The sequence below is a fragment of the Onychomys torridus genome, chromosome 16 (genome assembly GCF_903995425.1).
Source record: "Onychomys torridus chromosome 16, mOncTor1.1, whole genome shotgun sequence".
In the NCBI taxonomy this organism is placed as follows: Eukaryota; Metazoa; Chordata; class Mammalia; order Rodentia; family Cricetidae; genus Onychomys; species Onychomys torridus.
This window is the reverse complement of record NC_050458.1, coordinates 47,447,806-47,469,803: the sequence shown is the minus strand read 5'-3', so window position 1 is coordinate 47,469,803 and position 21,998 is coordinate 47,447,806. Positions and strand designations below refer to the sequence as shown.

Genomic DNA, 21,998 nt, shown 5'->3' with positions numbered 1-21,998 from the left:
CTGGCTCCTTTGATGCTGTGCCCTCTCACCCTGCAAAGCCCCCAGCCCTGCTGTCCCGCCCCCCCCCATCCTGCTTCTAGTTATTCGAATCTCGATCCTCACCCTAGTGACTGGCACAGATACTTTGGGGATTATTGGTTGTTCAGTGAGTCGGGAAGCATCTCCGATCAATGACAATGATTGATAAGGCAGGAGGAGGGCCAGCCGGGAGAGCTGAGCTCACCTGCCTTGGTGGGTGCTCCTGCTCCGCATCTCAGCGGCACCTGGCCAGTTCCAGCTCCATGGTTTCCCTCTCTCTCTCTCCCTCTCTCTCTCTCTCTCTCTCTCTCCCTCTCTCTCTCCTGTATTTTTCTCCCTCCCTCCCCCACTCCTTTTTTAGACAGGGTCTCACTGTGTCACTATGGAATCCTGGTTGGCCTGGAAGTCACAGATCCTCCTGCCTCCGCCTCAGTGCTGGAATTAAAGGCGTGTGCCCACCCTGGCTTGGATGGCCCAGATCCTCACTATCTTCAATGCTCCGTCTTGTCACTGGGAAAGTGAGAATAATAACAGTGACCACAGCGTTAGCCATGAGTATTTGCATCTTGACGATGGACTGGTTGGTTGCCATGGAGTCAGCATCCCGTGGTCCATCCAGCTGTGGCGGAGGGTGGCCAGCGGCAGTTACAGGCGCTCGCCCTACGCTGGCTTCTGCCCTTCTCCCTAGCATTTCTTCTTTTCACTCCTCCCTCGTCTGTCCTTCCTTCTCTTTTTCTTTTTTTATCGTTCTGTTTAAGACAGAAGTCTCTGATTAGCCCCGGTTGGCTATGTAGACCTTGCTGCCCTTGAACTCATGGAAATTCACCTGCCTCTACCTCCCAAGTGCTAACTAAGATTACAGGCGGGAGCCACAGAGCCTAGCCTCTTCTCTGTTGTTTGTTTGTTTGTTTTCTTCTCCCAGTACTAAGGTTGAACCCAGGCTATATACATCCTAAGCAAGCATCCTACACTGAGCTATATAACTCACCCTTTTTCTATTATTTACTTTGAGACTAACCTCACTGAATTGCTCAGGCTAACTCCGAACTCCCTCTGGCCCAGAGCAAGCCCTGAACTTGTGTTTATTAACCTGCGTCTCCCCACTCACAAACTTTCTGTATCTATCACAGGGGAAACTGATGCCAGATGGGTGGTGACTTGCCCCAGTGCCCCTTGGCTGTGTGTGCTAAGCCATGCCTCCACATGGGTGGTGACTTCTCCCCAGTCCCTGTCTGCTCTTGCCTTGACCACATGTTTGGCAAAGGCCCCGGTGCCCACCTCCCTGAGGAGGCCTGCACTGATTACTCCTTTCCAATGTCCACAGCTGATCATCGGGAACTTCGGCCTCAGCTTTGAGGAATCCCGGGCCCAGATGGCCCTGTGGACAATACTGGCAGCCCCCCTCTTCATGTCCACAGACCTGCGTACCATCTCCCCCCAGAACATGGACATTCTTCAGAATCCACTCATGATCAAAATCAATCAGGACCCCTTAGGCATCCCAGGACTCAGGATCTTCAAGGTATTGGAATCGGGGTGAGAAGAGGAGGAGGCTAAGGAGCTGGGCTCCCCTGAGAGCAGCAGAGCTGGGGGCTGGGTCTCCCTCCTGGTGGCATGGGGTTAGGGATGCTGCTGGGAGCTGCTGGCTTCTTGCCTGGGTCAGAGCAATTCCTGAGAGTCAGGGTGGGGATACATGACGAGCACAGAGATGCAGTGAGTCACAGCAGCCGCACTCAGGTGATGTCCTGCAGACAATGAGTACTTTTCTCCAGAGTCTCAAGAATGTTTTAGCCAAAGAACACTGTATACTGTTGCTACTGCGAGTGACTACTGTATACTGTTGCTACTGCGAGTGACTACTGTATACTGTTGCTACTGCGAGTGACTACTGTATACTGTTGCTACTGTAAGTATCTACTATATACTGTTGATACTGCCAGTGACTGCTGTATACTGTTGATACTGCCAGTGACTGCTGTATACTGTTGATACTGCCAGTGACTACTGTATACTGTTGCTACTGCCAGTGACTACTGTATACTGTTGCTACTGCCAGTGACTACTGTATACTGTTGATACTGCCAGTGTCTACTGTATACTGTTGCTACTGCCGGTGTCTACTGTATACTGTGACTCCTGCTGGTGTCTACTGTATACTGTTACTCCTGCCGGTGACTACTGTATACTGTTACTCCTGTCAGTGACTACTGTATACTGTTGATATTGCCGGTGTCTACTGTTGAGAACCACTGAGGGCTGGGCATCCTGAATGCATTTTCTCAGCAACTCTGTTTTACTGAAATTAGAACTTCCAGAATCTTTCTCCCAAGGCCATGCATTTGTACTTGAATTCAATAGCATCTCCCCGAAGCCTTAGTTCTGCGCATAAATCCCTGCCTCTGATGAAAAGAAATATATCAAACTATAGAGGGGACTTGTAGAGACCCAGCAAGATGGCTCATCTGGTAAAGCCGCAGACCCTGATGGCCTGGGTTCAGTCCTGAGACCCCCCACACACACACACACACGCACACGTACATATACACATGTTAATAGTTAATAAAAGTTGGCACTGGAAAAATGGCCTAGTAGTTAAGAATACTATCCTCTTCTGGAGGACTCAGTGTTCCATTCCCAGAATGCATGTGGTGTGTGTAGCTCCAATTCCAGGAATCTGACACTCTTTTCTGGCCTCAGGCATCGCATGCATGCAGTAAGTTTACATACATGCAGGGAAAACACTCATACATATAAGTATAATAATCTTAGAAGAAGAAGAAGAGGAGGAGGAGGAGGAGGAGGAGGAGGAGGAGGAGGAGGAGAAGAAGAAGAAGAAGAAGAAGAAGAAGAAGAAGAAGAAGAAGAAGAAGAAGAAGAAGAAGAAGCAGCAGCAGTGGTGGTGGCGCACGCCTTTAATCTCAGCACTCGGGAGGCAGAGGCTGGTGGATATCTGAGTTCAAGGCCAGCCTGGTCTACAGAGGGAGTTCCAGGACAGCCAGGACTGATATATAGTGAAACTTTGTCTCCGAAACCAAAAAGAAAAAAAAACAAACAAACAAACAAAAAAAACCAGAAGGCCCTTGTTGAGTTCATGATGTCCTAAGGAGATAACTAGTCCCTGCCAGAGGTGCCAATGGTGGAGCTGTGCCTGGGGATTGTTCTGGATATGAAGCGCTCTCTACATGAGGCTGGCTGCATACCTCCCCTTATGCATTGTCTGCTCTTGGTAGAGTCCCCAGCTGCAGCTCTGGAGTGGTCTCAGCAGTGTGCCTCGGGTGCGCCCCCAGTCCTCTGTGTCCATACCTCTTGTCATCCTGTGCCGGGCCTGGCACACAATTAGTGAGCATCTGCTGAGTCAGGAAGGAAGGGAGAGAAAAGACTGTGATACCACGTTGGCCTCAAGTCTCTGTGACACAGCTGTGGGATGAGATTAAAGAGAGAGCTTGGGAGGGGGGGGGGGTATGGACGGCAGGGATGGCAGGACCAGACTGAACACGGGACTCTAGCCAGTGGTTCTCTTTCATGCCCAGAGTGAATCCCAAATTGAAGTGTACAAGCGGCACCTGTCCAATGAGGCCAGTGCCCTGGTCTTCTTCAGCCGCAGGACAGACATGCCTTACCACTTCCATTCCTCCCTCTTGGACCTGAGATACCCCAGATCCAGAGTGTATGAGGTGAGTGCCCTGTCCCCTGCAGTCCCTGGCCCAGCCTTCTGGCATCCAGGTGGCCCTTGGAGGCCTGGAAAGTGCCTGGGGGTGGGGGTGGGGGGCAGTGGGGGGCTGTGGCTGGTGCTGTTCTTTGCACTGTTTTAGCCATGGAGATGGAGCTGCTGGGTGCGAACGAGCACCCTTGCCATCCCAAGCGGGTCCTCACTCACTGGTCAGCTTTCATGCTTTTCACTGTTCTTACAGTTTTCCACAGGGTGGGGCTCTTTCTATTGTCTGCTCAGACATCTGTCAGCCTTGCTTAATAAGTGAGGGGGACATTCCCACTCCTGTGGGAGTGGGGTTAACTGGAGGTCTAGCACAGACAGGCGCAAGTACAAGCTTCTAGGCATTCTGAGGGCGGATTCTCTGCATAGCTGTTCTCCTGTGAGCCTTGATAATGATGAATCCCTACCTCCTCAACACAGGGCCAGAATGTCTTCACAGGGGGCATCATCAGTGGCCTCAAGAGTGAAAGCAGCTTCAGTGTGGTCATCAATCCTTCCGGGGTTGTGATGTGGTACCTTTATCCCATCAAGAGCCAGGGGCTCTCCTCGAAGATGTCCCGGTTGTGAGGACCCAAGAATGACAGGCTATGGCAGCCCCACTGAGCCCGGACCATGGAGCTTTGGCATGGCCAAGGACATGGCAGGGTTCTGTCCTCCCCAGGCTGCTTGGCGATGTGAACCCCCCATCATACCCAAAGTACATTTTCAGGGGCAGTTTCCATGTCCTGCCAGAGCAGGGGCCCTCTTGGAAACTAATCTTGGGGCAGTTTCCTGTGGCCTTCTAGCCTCTGCAGATACTCCACAGCTCTGCAGATATTGCGGAACAACTTGGCCAGCCTCCTGAGGCCCCCATAGGCAGGGCACTGATGCCCATGGGATTCTAGCCTCTGACTTTGCTGACTCAGAAATCAGGATTTGGAATTTTTCGAATTAAGAGTAGAGAGCCGATTCGGTGCCAGGAACTCTCACAAATCATGTGACTGGCCTCTGGAGAAGGCCTTTACAATTGACACCTTGGGGGCAACGGGTGGATTGGAGACCTTAGCTCCCTTGGGTCACCAATAAAGCTGTTTATTTTTTAACTGTTCTCTAATCAAGTGGTGGTATTATAGACTTGGGGCAAAGGGGTTTGGGTGAGGGTTGGGGCTCAGTGAGGAACTTTGGGTGGCACTACCGGGGTGCTGGCTTCGAGTCTCATCCCACACGGAAGGTGTATAGCACCTTCTACTCCATCGTTTTCCAGAGTGACATTTGGACCTGATTCCTTTTAAGGATCCTTTTCCTGCATTTTCTACTTCCTGGAGATGCCAGGCTTGCCTCCCAACAGGGGGCCGTCCCTGGTGTGCTTGGCTCTGGTGAGGTGGTGGTCACATAGTCAGGTGGGGTGGTAATATGCCGAGGCCCAGCATAAGCTCCACCCAGCAGTGTCCCTTGGTCCCCTAGCTCCTCAGCCTGGTGGCTCTACCACCCCTACTTTATCTCCCAGTCTGGCAGCAGAGATTCGAATTTCCCTGCTGTGTTCACAAGTCTGGGGGTTCTTTCTGTCTGGGGGCCTAGTGTCTCTTTCTTCGACTAAGGAAAGCAGCAGCGGACAAAAATGATGAGCTCTGGACTGCCCATTACTGGTTCTCATTTCCAAGCCCCATGCCTTTATTTAGCTCTGGGACACCTCTTTTACCTGGTGGTTCTAGTTCTTCGCCATTCACAGGGCTGGTGGCAGAGCAGGCTAGCTAGGTCCTCCTCGTGTCTTAAATGCAGGGTGCCCTGTGCTTCAGGCCTTGTATTGGCTCTTGTATTGGTCCTTCCTCTGGGTAAATCTCTACTCCACCTTCAGGGTGTGAGGTCCTTGAATCTACAGTAAGGTGTGAAAAACCTAGAACAACACATTTGACAGTGTCATGTGTGGGTTCTCTAGAGGAACTGGCGTGTGTGTGTGTGTGTGTGTGTGTGTGTGTGTGTGTATTAAAAGGATCTATTAAGCCGGGCGGTGGTGGCACACGCCTTTGATCCCAGCACTCAGGAGGCAGAGGCAGGTGGATCTCTGTGAGTTCAAGGCCAGCCTGGGCTACAGAGTGAGTTCCAGGACAGGTTCCAAAGCTACACAGAGAAACTCTTGTCTCAAAAAACAAAACAAAACAAAACAAAAACAAAAAAACAAAACAAAACAAAAGGATCTATTAAATTGGTTTAGGAAATATGGTCAAAATAGTCTCAGCAGTAGCTGTCTCACACCTGGAATGTCAAGAATCCAGTTGCTAGGGTCCTGAGTCTGAATGCCTCTACAGGCATAATCCAACAGTGGCTGTCTCACATCCTAGAGGCTGACAGCCCTGCAGTTGCTCAGTCCGTGAGGCTGAGTGCCTAGGCAGTCCCAGCCTGGTATGGAAGGCCCGGAGGTTTCTGGAGAGCCACTCTAGTCTATGTTGAAAGCCCAGAAAAGTTGATTCTGATATCAAAGAACTCATCAGCAGTAAATTAACTTGAAATTGATAGGAAAAGCCAATCATCTTCTGTCCATGTCCTTCTGTAGCTGGGCTGCCTTCAAAAGGTACTGCCCGAATTTGGATTGGGTTCTCCCATATGGATGAAGGCGATTGGAGTAGTCAGGATTTCTATTGCTGTGAAGAAACACCATGACCATGCATCTCAGAAAGGAAAACATTTCATTGGGGTAGCTTACCGTTTCAAGGTTTCGTCCTTATCATGGTGGGACATGGCAGGGTGCAGGCAGACATGGTGCTGGAGAAGTTGCAGAGAGTTTCACATCCAGATCAGCAGGCAGCAGGAAAAGAATGCCACATTGGGGGTGGCTTGAGCTTCTGAGACCTCAGAGCCCACCCCCTAGTGACACAGGTCCTCCAACAAGGCCACACCCACTCTCACAAGGCCACACCCACTCTCACAAGGCCACACCCACTCTCACAAGGCCACGCCCACTCTCACGAGGCCACACCCACTCTCACGAGGCCACACCCACTCCCACAGGCCACGCCCACTCTCACAAGGCCACACCCACTCTCACAAGGCCACGCCCACTCTCACGAGGCCACACCCACTCTCACGAGGCCACACCTCCTAATAGTGCCACTCCCTATGGCCAAACATTCAAACACAGGAGTCTCTGGGGGCCATTCTATTTCAAATCACCACAGCCATCAAGACAACGCCCCACAGACAAGCCCACAGGCCAAGCTGAGTGTAAACAATGCCTCAGTTGAGGCCAGGTGATCAGATGACTGCAGGTTCTGGAATGTCCACATTTAAAAGGAACACATCGGGGGCTGGAGAGATGGCTCAGAGGTTAAGAGCACCGACTGTTCTTCCAGAGGTCCTGAGTTCAATTCCCAGCACCCACATGGTGGCTCACAACTGTCTGTAATGAGATCTGACACCCTCTTCTGTATACATAATAAATATAAATAAATCTTTAAAAAAAATAAAATGAACACATCATGCTAAGGTAACTGGAACTTTGCTGAATGAGGCCACCATCTCTGACCAATTGCTGAGTTACAAGAGAAAGCTGCTCTTTCCCCAAAGGCTCTACCAAGGGCCAATTCAATGTTTGTGTGAGAAAATATGGCTCCTTTGTTTCCAGGATAAGATTTTACTGAATATGGCATTTTAGCTACTTCACCACACTCTGTGAGTGGTTTCGGGGGGCAGCTTGTGTTCTTGCCCTTGTTCTAAGGGAGGAGTTCCTTCATCCCACCCCTGAAAGATGCCCCTTTGTTCTGTGAGGGTCTCTTTCTTCCTTGTACTCCTACTATACGTGTCCTACATATTTTGTGACTCTTGCACAGTTTACCTTTCATCTCCTCTTCACCTTTTAGTCTTGGCGGTTACTGTTGTGTGTATGTGTGTGCCCGGGTGCACACTGTCAGGATATATTATTGGGGGAGGGGGGGACTGTTGGTTAAGGCGGCGGCACTGGTGGCTGGCCACTGGCAGAGAGTGCTGGACAGAAGAGTCAGTGCAACATAGTTACCTTTTAGAGCTTTATTGGGAGAGAAAGGGAGAGAGAGAGACAGAGAGACGGTGAGGAGGGAAGAGAGAGGAAAGAGAAAAGGAATGTACAGAGGGCCCACTTTTTAGGCCAGGCCGCTGTTGCAGGCTGATGATGTAATTAAGGACAGAATCCTTACAGGGACGAGAGTATCCTGGGTGTACAGGGAACCATGCTGGCTTGGAGTGCTGCACAGATGCAGGGCGTGGCGACAGCCAGTGATACACAACCCAGACAATATATCCACGTGAAGAGTTTATTATAATAGAGAGATGAAGAGGCAGAAAAAAAAAAAGACAGAAAGAGGGAGACAAGGAGGGGGTCAAGGGATGCACACCTCATGGGAGTGGAGGAAGAGAGAGAGAGAGAGAGAGAGAGATGGGCGGAGTTTCTCCTTAAGAAGAGGCTCATAGGTGGATACTAGATGTAAAGCAAAGGATAACCAGACTACACCCCACAGCTCCAGAAAGCCAGCTAGCAAGGAGGACCCTAAGAGGGACACATGGATTGCCCTGGGAAGGGGAAATAGATGAGCTTTCCAGGAGTAAACTGGGGATGGGTGGGGGGCAATGGAGGGTAGGGGATGGGGGATGAGAGCATAAGGGAACAGGATGGTCAAGCTGGAACAGGGATGGAGTGGGAGAGCAAGGAAAGAGACACCATGATAGAGGGAGACATCATGGGGTCAGGGAAAAACCTGGTGCTAGGGAAGTTCCCAGGAATCCACAAGGATGACCCCAGCTTAGACTACTGGCAATAGTGGAGAGGGTGCCTGAGCTGGCCTACCCTGGTTATCAGATTGGTGAATACAATAACTGTCATCATAGAGACTTCATCCAGTAACTGATGGAAGCAGATGCAGAGATCCACAGCCAAACACCAGGTCAAGCTCCAGGAGTTCAGTCGAAGAGAAAGAAGTGGGACTCTATGAGCAAGGGGCAATCAAGATCATGATGGGGAAACACACAGAGACAACCGAACCAAACTAGTGGGAACTCATGAACTTTAGACCAACACCTGTGGCGCCTTTACGGGACTGGACTAGGCCCTCTGTATAAGCGAGACAGTTGTGTAGCTTGATCTGCTTAAGGGGCCCCCAGGCAGTCGGATCAGGATCCATCTCTGAAGCATGAGCTAGCTTTTTGGAGCCCACAACCTATGGTGGGACAACCTTGAGTCAGAGGCAAGGGCTTGGACCTGCTTCTACTGAATGTACAGACTGTGCTGACTCCCCGTGGGAAGCCTCACCTTCTTGTAGGAGGGAATGGGGGGTGGGTGAAGGGGGAAGCTGGAAGGGCAGGAGGAAAGAAGAGAAGGATCTGTGATTAATATGTAAAAGGAATTTTAAAATTTCTTAATAATTAAAAAAAGGAGAGGCTTCTACATCAGGACACTGAGTGGCCCCAAGGGGTGGGATCAGAATATTAACATGCACACTTTGTTAATGCCACCAGTCGAGAATATTTTAAGTTTATAAAATTTTTATATTATATCTTTAGTAATATGAAATCTTAAAAAATAGCCAGGCAGTGGTGGCACATGCTTTTAATCCCAGCACTGAGGCAGAGGCAGGCAGATCTCTGTAAGTTTCAGGACAGTCTGGTCTACAAAGAGAGTTCCAGGACAGCCAGGGCTGTTACACAGAGAAACCCTGTCTTGAAAATCAAATAAATAAATAAATAAATAAACAAACAAACAAATACCTGGCTAAAGAGTTAGGGTCACAGATATGAGCACCAAACATTAAACATCAGAAATTAGGATATCCCTATCTTATGATGGCGCAAGACAATGGCCTAAGCAGTCTGGCAGAGCCTGTGCAGTGTGTCTCCTTACCCAAGGTGTACTCAGGTTACCACATACTGACATAGAGATATGTGTCCAACTACGTATGCCTTTGCCAACTGTGTTTAACACCAGGCTGCTAGAAATTTTCAAATAAGGAACAACATAGATATGTTTGATAAATAAAGTTTATAAATTCTTGCCGGGCAGTGTGGGCACACGCCTTTAATCCCAGCACTCGGGAGGCAGAGCCAGGCGGATCTCTGTGAGTTTGAGGCCAGCCTGGTCTACAGAGTGAGTTCAAGGAAAGGCGCAAAGTGACACAGAGAAACCCTGTCTCGGAAAACCAAAAAAAAAAAAATATATATATATATATATATATATATATATATATATATATATATATATATATATATATATGTATGTATTCTTAAAGTCTACTTATGATCACAGCAATATATGTCTAGCCTCTTTGTCTTTGCTAACTTTGTTAAGGTTAAGCTATATGGATAAACAACTGTAGTATTTTGTAATGGTACACTATAAAAGGATCAGGAAAGTTTCCAGTCTCTGTGGACTGTATTTATGGTTTAAAGCTTTATTTTAATGCTAAAAGATCTCCAATTAAATCTTCAACTAAAATTAAGCATCAAACTTAACAGAGACAAAGCTGTAAAATCCTAATCTTATAAAAGCTACTAACTTCTTATAAATTGATACATATGAGTTAATACTCAGTCACCTGGTAAATAATCAAAATCTTTTGGATTTTTTATTTTTTATTTTTTATTTATTTATTTATTTTGGTTTTTCGAGACAGGGTTTCTCTGTGTAGCTTTGTGCCTTTCCTGGAACTCACTGTGTAGACCAGGCTGGCCTCGAACTCACAGAGATCCACCTGCCTCTGCCTCCCAAGCGCTGGGATTATAGGCGTGTGCCACCACCGCCCGACTGGATTTTTTGAGATAGGGTTTCACTGTATAGCCCTGGCTATCTTGGAACTCTCTCTGTACAGGACTGACCTTGAACTCACAGAGATCTGCCTGCCTCTGCTTCCCAAGTGCTGGGATTAAAGGTATGCACCATCACCTCCTGGCACTATAATCTAATTCTATTTTTTTGTTGTTTTTGTTTTTCTTTTTGTTTTGAGACAAGGTTTCTCTGTGTAGCTTTGCACCTTTCCTGGATCTCACTCTGTAGACCAGGCTGGCCTCGAACTCACAGAGATCCACCTGCCTCTGCCTCCCGAGTGCTGGGATTAAAAGTGTGCACCACCACCGCCCAGCCTAATTCTTTAATGTTTTCAGTGTTGGTTAAATTGGCGCTGCTCCTGGCTGGCTGCCACCTGTGGCAGCCATGCTGATGGAGGAGCATACTGGAGGAAAGTCACGAGCCATAGTTACCTTTTTAGAGCTTTATTGAGAGAGAGAGGGAGAGAGGGAAAGAGAGAGAGAGACAGAGAGACAGAGAGAGAGGAAGAGAGAGAGAGACAGAGAGACCATACAGAGGGCAGAAAGAGAGAAAGGAACACAGAGGGTCTGCCCGCTTTTTAGGCTGGCCCTTGTCCCAGGATGATGACATAATTAAGGACAAAACCCTTACATCCCAGACTTTCAATTATAAAAAAAAAAAAAAAAAAAAGCAGGTGGATGGGAATAGGGGCATTGTTCCTCTCAAAAACTGCTTCCAGCTGATTTGTTGGGCGTCAGTTGGCTCTTGGAGGGAATGGAGAAGGGGAGTCTTCTGAGGTAGACAGGTGTTGTGGGATACTGTCTGTCATCCATTTGCTTTGGAGACATGTATCCCTCTTGGCCGTGGCTGGGAACAAGATGCTGGTGATATAGAAAAAAGCTGAGAGAGAAAACAATCATTATTATTTTATGTTGGTAGATCCGGCCTGTCCAGATGGATTTTGAAACATGTTAAGCTTTATCAGAGATTATCAGATTATTTTAAAGCACCTGTTTCCTTTACTAGTTTGGCATCCAGGAGACAGGTGATCAATTGTTAAAAGCATCTCACAGTAATAGATGTTTACATTAAAGTTTTTTTGTAGTGCCCAGACACTTTTGGGCCTGGGGGTGTAAATACCTTTTAGCTGTTACAGTTTCTTACTTGATGATCTTTGGACTCTGGTTCTGTGGTGGTCCTGTATCATTGGCTGAACAGTAACTTAGAACAGGGAACTGGGAAGAGAAAAGCTTGTGGTGCATGAGAACTTTTTTTGGAATTAGGGACAAGGCAAAAATCATGGCCCTGTCTGTATGCACATGAGAAACACAGGCAGTAACTTTGAAGTCAGACAATGAGCTCTTATCTTAGTTGGAAATCTTTCTCATTAAGTAACTCTGAAAGTGCAATTAAATCTGGTGAGGTAAGTAAGGCTGTCCTCTGTACCTGACGATAGAAAGGAGAAGTGACATCCTAAAACTCCCAGGACTGAGTCAGTGGCTCTGGTGTCCAGAAGGAAAGAAACTGATCGCTTCCCTGCTGTGTTCTGGGTTCCCTGCTGTGTCTGTAGCCAAGCCTAGGTCTGCTGGAGGTCTTAGCTTGATGTACCCATGCATCTTGGCACCTAGGGGCAGTCAGCTGACTGGTTGTCTTTCTAGGAGGCACTTTTAACAAGGCTGTTGATGGCCTGGCAGGGCATTCGCTAGCCCATGGACTTTTTCACTTAAAACAGGGACCCAACAGCTTTCAGGAGTCAGTGAGTGCCAGCACTTGGCAATTTTGTTTTTGGGCTTTTATCTCTTCCCTGGTACACCTTAAATGCCACAGATGACTCTTTTGCCCGTGGGGTCATGAGCCTTGCTCTCCAGATGCTTAAGTTTTAGTCAGGGAGGTCTGAGGAACAAGAGACGCATTTTACTCTGTGTCCTGAATTTTTTTTTCCTGATGGTTGGTGGCTTAAGGACAGCTTTTGGAAGATCTGCCAGTAGGCAGACTATAAACTGATCCTTTTGGAAGACTTGCCTAAGGCTATAAGCTGATTTTTGGGTTTAGGAGCCATCCTGACTACTGTAAACTTATTTGTTTAGATCTCAGCCGCTTTCAGACCTGTCCGTGTCTCTCAAGGCAGTTTGAGAATGAGTGGGTGGAGTTAAGGTGAGTTAGGGCAAGTGTCTTAGAAGCTGCCCAAGCCCACCCACTGCCGGTGGAAGTCAGACAGAAAAGATTGCACATGGCAGATGCAGAAGTGGGAAGGGAGAAGGGTTTAGAGTTTTAACAGAAAGCTTGGAGATAATGTAACTTTTTATTTGGCCGTTTGCTAGCAGAAGTTCCTGTGACTCTGTTATGCAGCCAGATTTACTGGTACCTGCCCCATCCACCAATGTAAGTGGGTGGTATCTGCCCCTTTGTCCCATGGCTGTAGCTGAGACAAAAATTAAAATAACAAACTGGGATCAGACTTCAACTTGGACATCCCCGAGAGTGGAGTAAGATCTAAGAACCAGCTCAAGTCCACCATCCTCTTTGTCAAGGGATGGGAGAGCTGCAACTACGCTGCCGTTGGTCCACCTGGTAGACCCGAGAGACATTTTTCTCCTTGTCAGGAGCAAAAATGTGCCTGCTGTTGCCAGCACTGACCGAGGACAACTGCCGGGGTGTCCATCCCAAAGAATATAGCTCAGACTACAGCCGCGAGAATGGCAGACTCACTGTGAAGAATCATGGCAGTGCAGTATAGGGGTCCAGCGGAGGTGAGGGACACACGCGTGTGCTCACGGTCTCCTGGTCTCGCTGCACGGGGAAGGAGGCGGCAAGCAGCAGCAGTCAGCAGTTCCTCGGTGGTCTATCCGAGTCACGGCACCAAATGTTGGTTAAAGCTGCTCGTGGCTGGCCACCACCCGTGGCAGCCATGCCAACAGAGGGGCATGCTGGAGGAAAGTCACGAGCCATAGTTACCTTTTTAGAGCTTTATTTAAAGAGAGAGGGAGAGGGAAAGAGAGGGAGAGAGAAAGAGAGAGACACCACACAAAGGGCAGAAAGAGAGAAGGGGGGAACACAGAGAGTCCGCCCACTTTTTAGGCTAGCCCTTGTCCCAGGATGATGAGGTAATTAAGAACAAAACCCTTACACTCAGAACTACGCTTGTAGCCATGCTACGTTCAAATGTAATTCATTTACAATGAAAAGCATTGTATGTGTTTTCAAGATTAAGCCTAAAGCCAGTGTAATGACACTGGGGGCGGGGCCTTGGCAGGTTGGGCCAAGGTGCCCCATGGGTGAGGGAGACACGTCATGCAGACATGGCAGGTAGTGGCATGGCAGAGTGGAAAGTCACTCATACCATGTAGACACAGCATCCACATGGAGAGTTTATAATGGGAGAGAGGGGGAGGGGGAGGGAGGGGAGAGGGGGGGAAAGTGGAGGTGTGCACACCTCACAGCAAGAAGAAAGAGAGGAATGGAAGAGGAAGAAGGGAGGGGTTTTCCCTTAAAGGAGATTTTGCATCAGGACGAAGGGTGGGTCCCCAAGGGGTGGGCCAGAATGCCAACAGCCAGTAACTAAAACAAAGTTTGTTTGGTTCTGATGTGTTTAACAGATTATGGTCCTCAAAGTCTTCAAAGATCTACTGAATATGTCATTTAAAATGTTTAATGAAAAAAGTTTTCCATGATAGACATAAATGCAAACACTTAGCAGTGACCCTAAGGCCTCCAAAGAAGATTATGGGGCACAGACAACGCTACCTGATTTGTGGCAGCACTAACCACTGGACTATGCTGCCCCATGCCTCACCCACTGCCAGGACCCTTGCCCAAACTGCGGACAAGCCAGACGCTGGAGAATTGATTGCTCCACTCTAGCTACACAAGGTGGGCCAGATCTCCAAGTTCCTCCTCCACAGGAAAGTCTCTCAGATCTTCTGGGCCTATGATGGGCTGGGACATTTGTTCCTGAGAAAGCCATTGAGACCATGGGATCTTAGGGTAACAGTCTAGGTAGTGGGTAAGTCTCTGTCATTTTAATTGACACATATGTGTTTGGGTTATACTACCTGCTATAATTTATCCCTCTCAGATCTCCGGTGGCATTGATGGCTAGGCTAACTACAGCTTTGTCAGTTTAACAGCAACAGACAACCAGCTCCTTCCCCCAAGGCTACAGCTACCTCGTTAGTTCATTTCATATGTGAAAACCGGGCCTTGCTTGCTTGTTCTGGAGCTCCTAGGTCTCCTGTTGAGAAAAGGCAGACAGGTTTGCCTTGCTAACAGGCGTCATATGGAATATGAAGGGTGAGCATAAACAGGATAAACAGATTTCAGATATAGATTTTTACTATTCCTTTATTTAAAAAAAAACTTGCTTTGCAATTGACTGCTTTCGGTATTAACTACTTGCATCTCTGGTAAATGATTAAATGGAAAGAAAAAAGTTTAAAGTTTATGTATGTTCTGAGGGTCTAAGGAAGTGCTCTAAGGTAAATACAAGTTGTAAAGGTCTGAGGATGGGAAAGCTTAAGTATTAGAGTCTAAAATGTATAAATTTGAGTTCTAAAGGTCTAAGGAAGTGATTTAAGGTATATTTTATAAAATGAGAAGTGTTTCAGATTTCTTTCCTCTATGCTATTGTGATAATAGGATTTCAAAAGTTCAAGGTTTTGGTTTTTTGGTTTTTTGGTTTTTCGAGACAGGGTTTCTCTGTGTAGCTTTGTGCCTTTCCTGGAACTCACTTGGTAGCCCAGGCTGGCCTCAAACTCACAGAGATCTGCCTGCCTCTGCCTCCCGAGTGCTGGGATTAAAGGCGTGCGCCACCACCGCCCGGCAAGTTCAAGGTTTTCACATTGATCAACGGAACTATGATAACTTGGTAAAGCACTGATTACTATTATTAATCACAGTTCACAATTTCAGATTTGCTTTGGTTGTGTACTGGCTGGTTTGTGTCAACTTGACACAAGCTAGAGTCATCAGAGAGGAAGGAGCCTCAGCTGAGGAAATGCCTCCTTGAGCTCCAGCATCTTCTTATTAGTGATCAATGGGGGAGGGCCCAGCCCATGGTGGGTGGTTCCATCTCTGGGCTGCTGGTCCTGGGGTCTGTAAGAAAGTGAGGTGAGAAAGCTAGAGGAAGTAAGCAGTGCACACACACACACACACACACACACACACACACACCCATGACCTGGGCATCAGCTCGTGCCTCCAAGTTCCTGCCCTGTTTCAGTTCCTGTCCTGACCTCCTTCAGTGATGAACAGCAATGTGGAAGGGTAAGCCAAATAAACCCTTTTCTCCTCAACTTGGTTTTTGGCTATGGTGTTTCATCAAAGCAGTGGAAATCCTAAGACAGTTGTTTTCTAAGTATAGACTTAAATATTCTCCTCACTGGGCTAAAAACATCTCTGTCCAGTCTATACATCCAGCCCTCAGGACAGAGAAAAGAATGTTCATGCTTTTTGACCCAAAGCCATAACTTCTGCTACAGCTCAAAGGTGAGTCTAATCCAGCTGTTCTACAGACACTTGTTGGCTGCTTTTTCTACAGTGTGAATTTCAGTACAGACTACAAACAAATGGTAATGCTAATATACCCAAAACTTCCATCTCTTCTGGTAAACTAAAAATATTCACGTACACTTTAGTGAGTTAAGGAAGTCATAAGACTTGGATCCACTTCTCCAGATAAGTAGCCTAAGTGTTGTGGGGTATTTGTACACTGTGTGAAAATGTATCGCTGTGATTGGTGTAATGAAGAGCTGAACAGCCAGCGGCTAGGCAGGAGGTATAAGGTGGGACTTCCGGGCAGGGAGAGAAAGTAGGAGGAGATAACTAAGGCACAGAGGAGAGGCCAAGGAGACATGGAGGGAGTCGGACATACAGGTTGAAAGAAAGACAAAGAAAGCCACATGGTAAAACGTAGACTAATAAAAGCAGGTTAATTTAAGTTATAAGAGCTAGTGGGACAAGCCTAAGCTAAGGCCTAGCTTTCATAATTAATAATAAGTCTCCATGTTGTTATTTGTGAGCTGGTGGCCCAAAGAAAAATTTGACAACATCTAAGTTCCCCTACTTGCCTATTCCTGAGGGTGGGGGTGCTCTCTCTCTCCTCTCTCCCCCCCCCCCTCTCCAGACTTAATCCCAGGATTCAGGAGGCAGAGGCTAGCAGATCTCTGTGAGTTTGAAGCCAACCTGGTCTACAGAGCAAATTCCAGGACAGACAGAGCCACACAGAGAAACCCTGTCTTGAAAAACAAAAACCAAAACCAACAAACAAAAACCCTATATGGTAGCCATAACTGGAGCCAGAATCCTCCACACAGAGACTTTGGTGTGGTTTTTCATAAGATGGTCAGTAGATTCTTGCTAGGAAAACTTGGTGACCACAGTCTCTTTCCAGAGGTCAGCGTCAGGCAGCTGTAATTCTCAATCTGCAGTCACAGCTGGCCTGGTGTTCACTATGTAGACCAGGTTGGCCTTGAACTCACAGAGATCCACCTGCCTCTAGATTTAAAGGTGTGCACCATCACACCTGTCCTCCTCCACCTTTGAATGGTTCTAGACTCTCTGGTTTTCTAAGGTCCTCAAACTTTATTATGCTTAGCTGTAACATGAAGCTATGAACAGCACCTACCTCATTGGATCACTGTAGGCTTAAGTTGGCATGTTGCCTAGCAACCAACTATGATAGCATTTTCAAAAGCCTTTTGAACACAGGATCCCGTGGGACCATAGAACTTGCCAGCTTTGGCCAGCTGGAACCCTGTAAACCATGATTGTGGCATGGGAGGAGGTGCAATAAAGGCCTGTCTCCAACACAGAACATCTCTAGCAGCCAAAGAGCACAGCTCTCGCCCAAATCTGAAATTTTTTTATTTCTGATCTCTTTAAACAGTCTGACGAACAAAACTGATTCTACCCATTATAACCTTCATCTGGAGGCTAGAAGTCAGCAGTGTGTGTGTGTGTCAGAAACACAATGTCTTTTTTTTTCCACTCAACAAATCCTTAGTAGCCACCTGCTCTATGCCAAGCCCCAGCAATGAGACCTAGCCTCTGTTCCCCAGGAACCTCCAGGTTGCAGGGGAGAGAAGTCCACACACAGTCCCTACATGACTGACACAGCCCTTTGCTGGAACACACAAAGGGCACTCCACAAGCTCAGCAGAAGGCAATTAGCTCACAAGCAGAGCTCAGAGCACACTCTCAGGAGAAAGGACTTGTGGGCTGTTTTGAAAGGTGAGTGGGATGATGTGGGGAAGAAGACACAGAGGCAAAGCCAGCTCACTTCAGTGTCTGCCTGTGTTCAGCACAGCTGGATCACACAGCTGGAGAGGTCAGAGTAGGGCAGACAGAGCATGAATAGTAGTAACAAGGTCCTGTATACACAAGAACCAGAAGTCTAGCCTTTACCCTGGAGACTGTGGCGAGCCACTACACAGTTTGGAAGCAAAGTGGAACTAGGCAAGTTATTCACTCATCTTTTAAATTATTCATTAAAAAAATGGGTTTTACATGAACACGGAACAAAATTCAAAGGTACAAATGGAGTTTATAGTCTCCCTCGGGTCTTTTCCCTAATTCTTGCATCTCCCCACCCAGAAGCAACCTGTTGACTCTGTCGAAGTTCTCCCCAAGACCTGCTCGGTTACCACATACATAAGCATAGTGGGGACATAAATGGGATGAACTGTGACTCAGTTTTTCTCATTTATTATATTTTGGAGGTTCGAATATTGCCACGCGATGGCAATGGTTGTTTTGTAACAGGGTCTGACTGTACAGCTCAGACTGGCCTCCAGCTCACTACCCTCCTAACTCAGCCTCCCAAGTATGGCAAAATGGCTCAGAAGGCAATGGCAGCGGCCACTGATCCTGCGGATCTGACTTTAATCCTGAGGATCTGCATGGTAGGAGGAAAGCATTGACCCTGAGTGCTGTGCACTGCTGTGCCTGCCTGGATTATTTGGGGAATTTTCTAACATCTGCCAGCATTCCTGCAAGAGATGATTAGAGGGGCTAGAGAGATGGCTCAGAGGTTAGAAGCACTGGCTGCTCTTCAGAGTTCCTGAGTTCAATTCCCAGCAACCACATGGTGGCTCACAACCATCTGTAATGAGATCTGGTGTGCTCTTCTGGCACACAGGCATACATGCAGACAGAACACTGTATATGAAATAAATAAAACTTAAAAAAAAATTTAAAAAAGGGCTGGAGAGATGGCTCAGAGGTTAAGAGAACTGGCTACTTTTCTGGAGGTCCTGAGTTCAGTTCCCAGCAACCATGTGGTGGCTCACAACCACCTATAATGAGATCTGGTGCCCTCTTCTGGCATGTAGGCATACATGGAGGCAGAATGTTGTATACATAATTAATAAATAAATCTTTTAAAAAATTTTTAGCTGGGCGGTGATGGCACATGCCTTTAATCCCAGCACTCAGGAGGCAGAGCCAGGCGGATCTTTGTGAGTTTGAGGCCAGCCTGGTCTACCAAGCGAAATCCAGGAAAGGCACATAGCTACACAGAGAAACCCTGTCTCAAAAAACAAAAACAAACAAAAAAAATTAAAAAGAGATGCTCAGATTGTTCTAGACTAGTGTGTCAGATGGTGCCTGCCTGCCTTTCAACTGGAGTCTGGAGAACAGACTAGGACTAGGTACCAGCGGCAGCAAACTCCAGAGCGCAAGAGAGGTTACAAGTGAAGAGACAAGGTAGGCAGCATTGGAAGGGCAGAGGCTCTGGGATCAGGAAGGAGCTGGGTGGTCAGTACTAACCACCCACAGGAGGCAGGCGCTTTTGGTCACAGGTGTAGGCTGGAACTCACCCCCACCCTGCGCCATCCACGATGCTACCTTTGGAAGAGTGTTCTCCAGCACTGTGGGATGAGTGTGTCCTACGCTTTCCACTTTCCACTCCCCAGAATTCGCTCAAGCGAAAGGCCAGGACAGACGCTACATCCCGCTTGCTACCCAGTGTCTAAGTAACCTCTTTAGCAAACTGAGATTTTGCAGTATTAATCTGGATTTTGTCTCTGTTTTGAAGATATTCACACATACAAGATTTTCAAACCATTGGCCAGGTTCTGAACAAGGACGGGCAAGTCAATGTGTACTCCAAGGCCCACCCCTATGTTCTGTGGAACTCCAAGGTTATACCTGGGTACTCAGGAGGTGGAGACCATACAGACCCATAGCAGCTGAGAAAGAGGGGGATCTGGGAGTCTGGAGAGAGTCTGGGTCTCTCAAGCAATGGGCAGTAAGGCCGTTACACCATGTGTCTTGAGCAGTGTTGGCCTAAGATTGGATCTCTGACACACAGAGGTTTAACACTTCCCCTAGGTCCCCATGTCACAAGCCCTTAGACTTGATGGAACTGTAGGACCAAACCATAGAGGTCTGACATTTAGATACGTCTGCAAAATCCCAAAACACATCAGCTAACAAGATGATGAGGGGTGCCTTAGCAACAGAATTAAATTTGAAGAAAGAACCACATACACGGTTTCTTTCGTATGTTAATTTATGGATTGAAAGCACACCAGCTACACAACCTATATATTTCTCCCTGGATCTCTCAGGACAGGAGAGCTCTGTCTGGCAGGCTGTTGGGCATGCACTCACCTGCCAAGAGGAGCACATGCAGGTTCATTTTGTGAGTCCGCTGTCAGGCCAAAGGGCAGTCATTCTTTCCACTCCTTTATATTCCTAATACAAACTATGTGAGCAAGTAGACCACAACTTCTATATGGAAGGTAAAAGAGACAAGGAAAATGAGAGAACTCTGGCAACCCAGGAAGTGTCCGTGGGCTGCTGTGGGACCCAGCACAATGCTTTGAGTAAGCAGTAGGCCCAAATAAATTCTTCCTGGATCTGTTGAAGCAGAGTGTGGTGGTTGGAAAGAAAATGGCCCTCTAAGAAAGAGGCCCTATTAGGAGGTGTGGCCTTGTTGGAGGAAGTGTGTCACTTTGGGGACTGGCTTTGAGGTCTCTTTTTCTCATGTTTCCTTCAGCGTGACAGTCAGACTTCCTGGTGCCTTCTGGTCAAGATGTAGCCAGCTCCATGTCTGCCTGCATGCCGCCATGCTCCCAGTCATGATGATAATGGACTGAACCTCTGAACTGTAAGATACCACCTCAATTAAAATTTTCTTTGTAAGAGAATGTCAAGTTCTCTTTTCACAGCAATAAGAATAATAACTAAGACAATGTCCTATAGAAAGAGGTGAATCTGAAGATGTGAAGGCCATGAAGAACATGGTGTTGCCATGGGGACCTGGTGGTGTCAGTTCCTAGGCTTCTACCAAAGGCCATGTCTGGGTCTATGAACCTACTACAGCCATGGTGGTGTAGATATCTTTGGCCTGTTACCACTAAGGGCCCTGAAGAGTCCTGGGGTCAGGGCTACCACACATGGCCAAATAGTGCCTGAAGGCCAAGCTACAGAGGAAATTATCCCTATCTGGTTGTCCTGGGTTGTTACCCAGGGCTGTGGAGTCCTCCAGGCTTGAGCTGCAGCCAGGGACCATTGGTGGGTCTGTGGCCCTGCTGCAGCCAGGGTCTCTGTTGATGTTCATGGCACCTGTCAACATTAGGGGTCATGTAGATGCCCAGAATCTGGGCCCTCACCTGGGGCCATTGTGCCATCTGGCCCTGGGCTGCTTCCAAGGACCATGTCTGGGTCCATGGTCCCACAGAAGCCAGAGTCTATGTTGAGGTCTGTGGCCTGTGGTACCACTGAAGGCTACACAGATGCCTGGGGTCTAAGCTGCAACCTGTGGCTATGTTGGCACCATGCTGGTCTGGGTGGCTTGTGCTGCCAGTGGGGCTATAGTGAGGTCTGAGCCTGAGCTGATGCTGAAGGCTGTGTCTGGGTCCATGTTCCTGAACATGCAGCAGGGGTCTGTAATGAAGTCCATTGCCTGTGTTGCCATGAGGGTGGGTCATAGGAACCATGCATGTTGAAATTGGAGGGCTGCATTGAGTTGGTCCTGCCCCTCACTGTCCCTGGGATGCCTGGCCCTGCCCCTTGCTGGACACTGGCAGCAGGAGAGCTGACCCTGCATTGGGAGAGATGGCCCTAACTTTCATCATGGGCATGGGAGAAGTGGTCCTGTCCCTCACTGGAGGATGGCGGTCCCGGTGGCCTGACCAACCAGCTCAAGTACCACCTATACCCACATCTTGAGCCTTGGATTGGCCTACCCTAACATCTACCCCATCTATGACCTGCTGGAGCATGTGAAGGGACCAGTCCTATGGAACAATAACCACAGGATCTGCATGACTTGGGGCAATATCGGGATATCCAAGAGGAGTTATAGTGAGGGTCCATGCTTGCTGCCATGATGGTCATGGACTCTGACCTCTCAAAGTGTAAGTCTTTTTTAATAGATTGCCTTGGCCATGGTGTTGTATTGCAACAATAGCAAAGCAACTAAGACAAACAGGGTCGCACTGTGTTGTGCTAGACAGTTTTAAGTCAACTTGACACAAGGTAGTTATCTGAAAGGAGGGGACCTCAACTGAGAAAATGCCTCCA

The 21,998-nt window shown here is 47.9% G+C and overlaps 1 protein-coding gene across 4 annotated transcripts in view; it reads left to right on the top strand.

The window, feature by feature from the left end:
* Nucleotides 1-20,536, top strand: part of Naga (alpha-N-acetylgalactosaminidase) — a 29,447-nt gene extending 8,911 nt beyond the window's left edge. For 3 of the 4 annotated variants that reach the window (XM_036207989.1, XM_036207988.1, XM_036207990.1), the window contains 3 exons: nt 1,343-1,540; nt 3,549-3,692; nt 4,151-4,817. In XM_036207989.1, coding sequence (XP_036063882.1) covers nt 1,343-1,540; nt 3,549-3,692; nt 4,151-4,297 — 489 coding nt within the window. In that variant the 3' untranslated portion in view covers nt 4,298-4,817. Of the gene's footprint in view, nt 1-1,342; nt 1,541-3,548; nt 3,693-4,150; nt 4,818-20,469 lie in introns of those variants that run through there. The other variant, XM_036207991.1, reaches the window with a different exon arrangement.
* Nucleotides 20,537-21,998: the final 1,462 nt, after the last annotated feature.